At 52.0% G+C, this 9410-nt stretch overlaps 3 protein-coding genes across 3 annotated transcripts; 1 reads left to right on the top strand and 2 right to left on the bottom strand.

The window, feature by feature from the left end:
* Positions 1–353: 353 nt before the first annotated feature.
* On the bottom strand, positions 354–3558 carry ASPVEDRAFT_46646 (uncharacterized protein). The gene is made up of 4 exons (XM_040813605.1): positions 3249–3558; positions 3062–3172; positions 2562–2991; positions 354–2490 (listed from the first exon to the last, which is right to left on the bottom strand). The coding sequence occupies exons 1-4, from the start codon at positions 3506–3508 to the stop codon at positions 619–621; spliced, it is 2673 nt and encodes an 890-aa protein (XP_040673067.1). The 5' UTR covers positions 3509–3558; the 3' UTR covers positions 354–618.
* A 1264-nt stretch (positions 3559–4822) lies between these two features.
* On the top strand, positions 4823–6265 carry ASPVEDRAFT_46645 (glycoside hydrolase family 12 protein). Its single transcript, XM_040813604.1, has 3 exons — positions 4823–5499; positions 5562–5782; positions 5837–6265. The coding sequence occupies exons 1-3, from the start codon at positions 5093–5095 to the stop codon at positions 5914–5916; spliced, it is 708 nt and encodes a 235-aa protein (XP_040673066.1). The 5' UTR covers positions 4823–5092; the 3' UTR covers positions 5917–6265.
* A 246-nt stretch (positions 6266–6511) lies between these two features.
* On the bottom strand, positions 6512–9301 carry ASPVEDRAFT_46644 (uncharacterized protein). Its single transcript, XM_040813603.1, has one exon. It carries the CDS (start codon positions 9010–9012, stop codon positions 6769–6771), a length of 2244 nt encoding a protein of 747 aa, XP_040673065.1. The 5' UTR covers positions 9013–9301; the 3' UTR covers positions 6512–6768.
* Between the last annotated feature and the right edge of the window lie 109 nt (positions 9302–9410).

Here is a 9410-nt window from a genome sequence, read left to right as displayed (position 1 = left end):
CTAACCCTAACCCTAACCCTAACCCTAACCCTAACCCTAACCCTAACCCTAACCCTAACCCTAACCCTAACCCTAACCCTAACCCTAACCCTAAGGGTTCGGATTCTTGAACATCTCATCGGTCACCCTGCGCTCTGCCTCGTCTCGCAGACCGTCAATCCATCCATATCCCACCCCGTCACTGAACTGTCCTTTCTGCCGCCACAGGATGTGCTTGGGGGGTCAGAGACACTCGGGGATTAGTAGCTAGCTAGTAAATAGTTACCGGTCAGTAGGCACTCCAGCGGCGGTCCGGGTCACATAGTAGGAGTCGCGTGGCACGGCCTTGGCAGGTCGTGACACTAGTAAGGGAGGGCAATTCTCAGTTAACTTTATTAATATACTAGGGCTGCAGGCAGGCCTGTATAGGTAGAAGAAGCTGTATTCAGGAGATAGCGGTACTGGTAAGGGCATCATTTTTAATGTGGCAGACAACGGCATTGCTATCTTCAAGGTCACGACTACTTGAATGACAGGGAGTAGGTAGTAAATGTAGTGCCTATATCAAAGACACGAGAGGAGGTTTTGATGCCATGTTCATTTAAAGAGTCACATACTCTACGTAATGGTCCACCTCCCTCATCGTTTTGCTTTTCGTTGAGGAAACTTTTCCACTGTGAGTGGCGCGCCGTGTAGCCTGAATGCAAAGGTAGCTTTAGCGTCCAGGTCGACGAACAGGTCAAACACACCCGGATATATGACGCGGTCACCATTCTGGTCGACTCGAACCAGGCTGTCCAAATTCACTGTCAAATCCCGTGTCACCGACTGACCCGGCTGGATATCCTTGATTCGTGTGTACGCTGCCAGTGTCTTCAGTGGTCGTGGAGACGGCCCTGCGTCAGATTTAAGAAACAGCAGAAGCACATAGTCTGATGTGACCGGCCCAGTATTGGTGACTGTTACGGGAATCTGGAGCGCGGGGACCTCCAGCAGTTCCATCCAGTCAGCCGGGCCCTTGATAGACTGTATGGACACCCGGGCGCCATTATGGATTGGTGTATGGCTCATCCATCGTGGCGGTTGATTGATAGTGACGTCAAAGGTGGTGTAGTGAAGGCCGAACCCAAAAGGTACAGCGGTTTCTCCTTCGTACCACATATATGTACGCCCGAGGTGGGAGTTGCCCTTCCCTGGGCGGAGACTCATGTCCGCTGGTGGCACGGCATCAGCATACCACGCCGGGTACTGAGTGACAGGCAGTCGACCAGCTGGCGAGGCCTTGCCAAACAGCAAGTCCATAATGGCCTGCCCTCCTGACTGACCCGGGTATCCCCCCCACAGGAGCCCGTTTACGTGTTTATTGGTGAGCAGCTCCGAGTCGTCGAGTTGGCCGCCTCCGTACCGGACCACGACCAATTGCTTTGCATTCTCGGCGAGCGCTGTAATCAATTCTTTTTGAGGGGCCGGCCACTCCAGGCTCTCTCGGTCTTGGGTCTCCTCCTCAAAGCTGCTGTCGATACCGCCCAAGAAGATCACCGCATCGGCGGATCTAGCAGCTACAAGAGCGGCATCGTACGTGGAGGGATCCGTTTGATTGATGCCGGTTCCCGCGACGTAGGTGTAATTGATCCCAAGGTCTCTGGCCGCCTGCAGAGGGGAGATCAAGAAGGGTGCCGGGCCGTAGTAGATACCCTGTAGCTGTTCGGTTGCAGCTGCCCATGGACCGATCAGCGCATAAGATTTATTGGAAGACAGCGGGAGCGCTCCATTATTTTTGATAAGAACCGTGCCTTCTACCGCAGATTGGTACGCTAGCTGCTGCGAGGCAGCACTATTCACTACCTCCCAGCCAAGGGACTCCAATGAAGGAGGGTTGTCAAACAGCCCGACGGTGACCAACGCGCCATACAACCGCTGTGCGGCCCTGTCTACCTCGGGCTCGGTGATCAGGGACCGGTTCCAGGCCGCCAGGAGACCACTGTTCGGGCTCCCGTTGCATTCCAGATCAGTGCCTGCTTTCAGAGCCAGGGCCGCCGACTCGCCAAGGTCCGAGGCGTAATGGTGATCGGTGACCATATATCCAATGACCCCACAGTCTGTGGTGATATAATGGTCCGGGGCTTCCCACCCCCAGTGATCGCGCAGGATGTCCTGCAATATATAGCTGTCCGCACACGCCGGGACCCCGTTGACAGCGTTGTAGCTGCACATGACAGAACTGACTTGTTTCTGTGCAGTACACGTGCGGAAGGGCGGGAGGAAGTATTCGGACAAATCTTGCGTCGATATTACTGCATCAAAGCCGTAGCGAGACACATTTCCAACGCTCTCCAGGTCGTTGCCGACGTAGTGTTTGCAGGTAGCGAGAATCCTCTTATGGCCAGACGATCGATACTCCATACTGGAGATTAAGCTGGCTACATAGTTTTTCGCCAGCAGAGGGTCTTCCCCCGGGGTTTCAGACCCACGACCCCAGCGAGGATCCCGAAACAGATTTATGTTCGGAGTCTGTATCCACGATCCCCATTAGTGTCTTGGACAGGAATTCCGGTGCTTTTCGGTGTTTCAGGGACACTTACATAAAAGTCGAAGCCGTTAAGGCCGGCATTGGCATATGCTCTTGCTTCTATACTGATGGCCTCACCAATGGTAAATACAAGATCGTCGTTGAAGGAGGCAGCCATGACTATGGGCATGGGAAATGAGGTTGCAGAGCTGAAGTTGCCACTATCTTCGAACTCATTTCCGGGGGCATAGGCGAGCCCATGTAGCGCCTCGGACCACCATTCGTACGGCCAGATACCCAATCTCGGTACCCCAGGGGTCTTGTCGACGAGAGTATCCAGCTTTTCCTCGACACTGAGGACATTCACCAGCCCGGCCGCTCGCTCTCGCACGGAAAGAGATGGGTCGCATACTGGATTTGAGCATAGCGGATCCCGGGTACAATCGGCGAAAATATCATTTGCCTTGCCCACTTGTGGATTGTTGATTCGATATATATCTATGCTATCGTTTTCATTAATCATCAATGGTTGGTCTTTTAGAGATGTGATTATTTGGGCCCGCGAGAACCTACGTTGAATTCCCGCCACACGTTGCTGCAGGGTCCCCAGGACACGGCAAATCGCAGGACGATCGACTCTGCTTTTCCACCCATGGGGGGACTGAATTTCCACAAAAGCATCCTCTAATATGGGTGGCCGAGCATAAGTTAGTAAACATACGCGCACCAAACAACAAGCTTCAACAGTGTGTATACCGACCCTCCAAATCCGAGGCCCTGCTCCAACCCAGCGTATCGGTATCCTTCCCTCCCGCAAAGAAGCGCACAGAACTCAGGCGAGTTTTGGGTATTCGCTCTATAATCACGGCCCGTGAGGATTGGGGAGTTGGGATCGTCGGCATAACAGGCCGTATAGGTGATATCCGGTTTATACTCTGGAGCCTTCGGCAAACATGTACGTTCAGAAGCCACGAGGCCAGAGACGGCCAGTACCCCGAAGAGAACGTCAATACCGATCATTTTGAGACGGGGTGTATCGACGAGGAACTCTTTTCACAACTCACTCTACGATGGCCGGATTGATATTCAGGTTTATAGCATAAAGCCGTGGGGAAAATAGGCTGAAGTGGTCGTGACATCCCTAACCTAATAATGTTGTTCTGTCGTCTGGTCACTGTTACATTGGTCTTGTCGGAGTTGGGCTACTATGAAAGAACTACCTAAACTTGCAATTCGTAGCATGCGTGACGTTCCTAGGGGCTTCAATGCCAGCCGTCAGGTATCCCGACTCCGCTGTTGCCTACTTCCACTTTGATTCCTCTGTTACAATGCACGGCATCGAGGTGTTTTAGCAGTTCTGTTTAGCTCCTTCGCAATCCTCGGGAGGTCTAATCCAAGAACTGCCGAAGGGGACCTCAGCCTCAACCGTGAACGGCAATGGTCGAATCCGTAGGCTAAAGGGGAGCGGGGATCAATGCGAGAAGACTCTCAAAGTACTAACGAACAGAGAGGTATGCTTTGAGAGCGGGGAGCAGTGAATGCTTCGGTGGAGAATGATCAACGTCCCCACAGGAGTTTGACTAGAAGGGGGTTCGATCCCAAGCACAAGGTGATCCCATCAGGGCAGAAGAGCACCTGAGTTTAGCCGGCTATGTGGGGATTAACAAAGATTTTAATTACCATACGGGCAGGAATGTATGCCAAGAAGGCGCCGGAAACAGTTGCTAGACGAGAGAGTTTAGGTTGAAACAGGGCTGCAGAGATAGTTGGAATGCAGCAGCAAAGAACATCTCGGCACTTGCAACGTCAGCTCCAGGTCAGGAAAACCCAGCAGATCGGTGGCCAAACCTGACACGGGCCCTACCTCACCCATCCTCATTCAAGGATAGTCACTGAGACATCAACTGGCGCCCAAATTAATGCCAAGGGTGAAGACCTTCGGGCTTTGATCAGAGTTTAGCCAGTCGGTAGTTGCACAGCACTGAGAGCCGAGACAGCAGTCGTTACTTGGACTTGAATAGTATTCCCCCCCTGCAATTCTTGCGACGATGCGGAAGATCGACAGGCCTGGTTCGATTATTCTGCCGGGTGTACGGGTGAGAACTGCGTATGTTATCGGGCGCTCATGGGAGTATGAGTAAACGGAAGAGTATTCTGCAGAGTGTTTAGATAGGATGCAATGGGATACGGAGGAAGGCCTGCTTTCTGGTTACACCCAGTGATGGAAGTCCTAATTCATGACCTCATCGTTAAGAGCCAGAATACTTAGAAGCTAAACAGTATCTCAAGGTATATAGCGACGTCCGGCCCGATGATCCGCTAACCACCAGAGCGCGTCGAGACTATTCCTGGGAACATTAATTCGTTTCGAATATATCAACCCGTGCGGGGTTTCGAGTTATTGACAAACCTTGATCTCCGTTCCCAGATGGCTTTAGGGTCGACAGCTGCATTGTGATATCCAAGTTCCGGTAGGAGCTGTACTGAGTGTCCTTCTGGGTGTGGTCGCACAATTTGGAGATACGGGTATAAATACAACGCAGTTGTCCATCAGGAATAGTTCAATACCATCATATCATCGAGAGCCCAAGTTTCCCATTCATCATGAGGTTCGTTACTCTTGCCTCTCTGGCTGCGGCAGCCGTCGCCCAGGAGCTCTGCGAACAGTATGGCACACACGTCAGCAGCCCCTATAGTGTCAACAACAATCTGTGGGGGATGGACTCCGGTTCTGGCTCCCAGTGCACATATGTTGATGGTATTTCGGGTTCGGGCGCAGCATGGCACACCACATGGACCTGGTCTGGGGGTGAGGACGAGGTTAAAAGCTACGCCAATTCCAAGCTCGAGGACCTGAACAAGGCGCTTATCAGTGATATTCAGAGCATTCCCACCACAGTGGAATGGAGCTATGACAACACCGACATTCGGGCGAATGTAGCGTACGATCTCTTTACGGCGGCCGATATTAACCATGTCACCTACAGTGGCGATTATGAGCTGATGATCTGGTGTGTGCCTGCACTGACCCTGCCCCGTGAACCTCTGTGGCTAGCTAACTCTGGGGTTACAGGCTCGGTCGTTTCGGCGGCGTCCAGCCCATTGGCTCTCAGATCGGCAGTGCCACTGTTAGCGGAGCTACCTGGGAGCTGTGGAATGGCATGAATGGGGATATGGAGGTGTTTAGCTTTGTTGCGGCCAATCCCCTGACATCCTGGTCCGCTGATATCAAGGAATTCTGGACCTATTTGGGTGATCAGCAGGGGTATCCTGCAGCAAGCCAGTATCTTATTAGTAGGCACATCATTCCCTGTACCAACCTTTAACCCCGACTAACTTTGTGCCTAGATTTCCAATTCGGCACAGAGCCTTTTACAGGAGGTGAAACCACCCTCACGGTTGCCCAGTGGACTGGTAGCGTGTCCTAAGGGAGCATGCTTCCTACATTTGTCATATTGGGCTGACATCATACAACATGGGAATCAGTATCAATGACAGGTTTCGCTTAGGCCCTACACTAGCTTCTCATTAGTAAACTCTATCAAACTCTCGAGTCAAGTAAGGCTTAATAGATTTGACAGTAATTAAAAATATTATACTGCCACCCGCACTGGCCGAAGTAGCCGTGTCACTCACCTGGGACGAAGTCACATCAACGTCCCACGGCTGCGACTTTGAACCATACACCCAATTTGAATCTCCTGAGGAAACCACAAGCTGGTTCCGTCTATACACCGGTAACGAGACAGCAGACAGCAGCCAATTACGCATCTTCGGCACCATGAGCGCAGGCGGCTACATTGGGTTCTGGCTTGTCAACCCTCAGCTTGAGACGCCAGTGACCGCGCAGCCTGTCGTCTACTTTGGCTCCGAGGGGCGGTTCAGCGTTATTGCTCAACACATCAGGCAATACAAGCCTTCTAGTATAATCTTAACCATGTTTCGATCTACTAATAGTAATAGCTGCTTAGGGAATTGAATTATATGCATAGCATGAATTGAACATAAGTGAATAGATAATAGAGCATCTTGGGTCCTGTAATCCGTAACTACTACTGGAACTAATACAGATGAAAGTACATTTTATTCATTACAGGAGGGGATTTCAGTCAAAGATCTACCGGAGGGAGGGACATTTGAATGTCAGGTTTCAACCGCTAAGACCAGTCAATCCTTGTGATATATCTAGCATCGAAAGCTCATCCCAAATATATTAGGATAGAATCTGATACGGCAAGTCTCGTAGGCTTGGCATTGCCGAAGCGATTCAACTAGGCCCCTTAGTAGCCCTGCAGGATGAGTGAAGGTCTCCACGATTTCCAGACCTGGCCAGGCGAGGAGAGAATAGCAGACAACATGCTTGTCATCTTCTCTTCATCGCATCCTTCATGAGCACTGTGGTCTTGAATGTCCTCACCGTCACTATCGTTCTCCAACATTTCCTCGAGCTGGAGGGTTGCGTACTGAGGGAGTTCCACCTTGACCAGGGTCGCCTCACTAGGCGTGCCCTCGGAATCCATAGCGAAAAGCATGTACCAGCCAGGAACCAGGACACCACTGTCATCTGGGAGGTTGGAACTGAAGGAATGGCCTTCATGGCCGTTCACCTCGATTGGGACACGGCGCTGGTCAGTGTTCGTAGTGTGGGTAGTGGTTCCCTGGCGAACGAGCGATGCAGAAGCAACGTGCTTGTCGGCCGTGAATTCCAAGATCCCGCCCACGATGACTCGAGTATCAGCACGCAGGATCGTGGGGCGTTCACGCCGTTCTCCAGAGGGAGTCAGCAGGTAGGGAGGAGTGAAGATCTGGGCATCGTAGTGGTTCGCGGAGCAATTTCCGCAGAGACCACCACCGCCGTTCAGGACAGTCGCATCAGGGAGCAACATGGAGATGCTGTGGTAAACACGGACAATATTTTGACCGTTCATGACGTCGAAGGTATCAGCCTCGGGGTTGTAAATCTCTGGATAGAACTGGACCGTCTCCTCGTTGAAGGGCGATCCCCAGACCTGGCCACCAGCAATAAACACCTTGCCATCAGGCAGAACTACAGAGGTATGGTAGACACGGGGGAAGTTCATGCCGCCACCAGATCCTTTTCCGGCGACCTCGACAAGAGGCTCTTGAAGTGGAGCGCCCAGTGTAATGATATGGGCGTTCTTGGACCCGTAAGAGCCGTCGTAAGACGGCTGACCTCCGAAAGTGAGAATCTTGCCACGAACAGCGTCATACATGACAGCGTTGCCCGACATAGAGTCTCCATCATCCATTCGCCTTCCTGCAGAAGTTGTGCTGCCGCTGCCCTCAACAGTAAACCAGTTCATCTTCACACTGGGACCAGCCTGGAAGGCACTGCCATTCTTCCATCCAAATAACCAGGCATGGTTATCCGCACGCCAGCGACCCAATCGGTCATTCGTCAACATGGCGTCAACCTTTGCTCCGGAGCGGGTGTACCACTTCTTCTTGATGGGGTTGTACACTTCACCATTCTTCTCGACCTTGTTGCCACCACTCCAAGAGCCCCCGATCGCGAAGATTCGACCATCGGATAGAGTAGCTGTTGCATGGTATCCTCGAGGCTGGCGCATATCAGGGCCAGACTCCCAGGTTTTTCCGTTGAAAATACTGGTTCTAGCAGCGTCACCACCGCCGCTGACGACGATACTTCCATTGAAATCCATGGCCATGCCGGGGCAGAACATGTCATGGTGGGTTTCAGCAACCACACTTTGCGAGATTTCCTTGGTCTTGGGATTCCATGTGGTGGTGAGTGTCTTGCCACCGGGGGAAGCAAAGAACTGGTCATTGGCCCAAGCAGACCAGAGAATGATCTGACCGTTCTGTTCCTGGGCCGAACTGGCGGGGATGACGGGCAAATCGAGGGTTGGTCCCCAGGCACCCTTGCCAGGCACCGTGGGGAGAGTATAATCGGTAGCATAGATACCAAGGTTGACGATCGAAATAGGCTCATGCCAGTCAGGCGCATCGGGAAGAGCCGGAGTATCAGCAACAAGCTTGACATAGCGTGCAGGGATGGGGTTGAAAGAAGCGAGCTTCATGGCTTTATTGTTGGCCCATTTTCCGTAGGCCACTGGCTCACCCCAGTCTCGCTCATCCTTGCTCAGGTAGACACGGTGGGATTCAATCACACCCCCAGTGACATCGTCATCAAATCGAGGTAGCATCGTCAGCCCACTGACATTGTGGACTGTTTTCAGATCAATTGAAATCCACGGTGGCCCAAGACCAAAGTTGTCACTCTCCCAGTATGTGTCGCTTCTGCCGTCAACGACGCGTTCACAGTCGTGACCTGCCTTCTGACCAGTACAAGTGGTGCGGAATTCCTTGACATTCAACAGAGTTGAGTTGACGGGGGGTGACTGCCATTGAATTGCACCAGTGACTACGCCATTGATGCCAGGGTGGTCGGCCTCGGTCGACTCGTAGGAGTACTTGTCGGATTTGTGAGCGCCAACGGAGACAGCTCCCAGAAGGAGGCTGGCTGCGTATGAGAATTTCATTGTGAAATGAGAAACAGATGGTTGACAGCAGTGGATGCTGGAGTTCCTCGCCAGGGAACTTATAATGGGGAGGTAGGGTTTCAATGCCAAACTCAAAACAAGAACGGGACGCTCGGGGGAGGGTGTATGAAACTGAAAGACGACCTACTTCATGATCGCCATTTGCCATGGGAACATAGTGCGGACGAGAGCGTTCGGGTTTCCCGTAGGTATGAATGCGATCATCATAGACTCCACAATATCTGCTAGGGAGGTGTTCATCTCAGCTGAACATTGATCCACAAAAGTTTCGGAGCCATTTATCTCCGGCAATAGTACAGGCGATCCAAAGATGTTATCCTACTGATATAGCTTTACTGTATTAAAACGAGAATTACTAGCAGAATTTTGTATCAGGG

Source organism: Aspergillus versicolor, assembly GCF_001890125.1.
Source record: "Aspergillus versicolor CBS 583.65 unplaced genomic scaffold ASPVEscaffold_12, whole genome shotgun sequence".
Classification (NCBI taxonomy): Eukaryota; Fungi; Ascomycota; class Eurotiomycetes; order Eurotiales; family Aspergillaceae; genus Aspergillus; species Aspergillus versicolor.
Note: the sequence above shows the minus strand (reverse complement) of the source record. Positions and strands in the feature narration are given on the sequence as shown.

What these genes read in the sequence shown, in the direction of transcription:
- ASPVEDRAFT_46646 (XM_040813605.1), bottom strand. Translation starts at nt 3,508, where the DNA reads ATGATCGGTATTGACGTTCTCTTCGGGGTACTGGCCGTCTCTGGCCTC. An exon ending in CAGGGCCTCGGATTTGGAGG is followed by an intron (nt 3,173 to 3,248) that starts GTCGGTATACAC and finishes CACCCATATTAG; the next exon opens with AGGATGCTTTTGTGGAAATT. An exon ending in TTAACGGCTTCGACTTTTAT is followed by an intron (nt 2,491 to 2,561) that starts GTAAGTGTCCCT and finishes TCGTGGATACAG; the next exon opens with ACTCCGAACATAAATCTGTT.
- ASPVEDRAFT_46645 (XM_040813604.1), top strand. Translation starts at nt 5,093, where the DNA reads ATGAGGTTCGTTACTCTTGCCTCTCTGGCTGCGGCAGCCGTCGCCCAG. An exon ending in GATTATGAGCTGATGATCTG is followed by an intron (nt 5,500 to 5,561) that starts GTGTGTGCCTGC and finishes CTGGGGTTACAG; the next exon opens with GCTCGGTCGTTTCGGCGGCG. An exon ending in AGCAAGCCAGTATCTTATTA is followed by an intron (nt 5,783 to 5,836) that starts GTAGGCACATCA and finishes CTTTGTGCCTAG; the next exon opens with ATTTCCAATTCGGCACAGAG.
- ASPVEDRAFT_46644 (XM_040813603.1), bottom strand. Translation starts at nt 9,012, where the DNA reads ATGAAATTCTCATACGCAGCCAGCCTCCTTCTGGGAGCTGTCTCCGTT.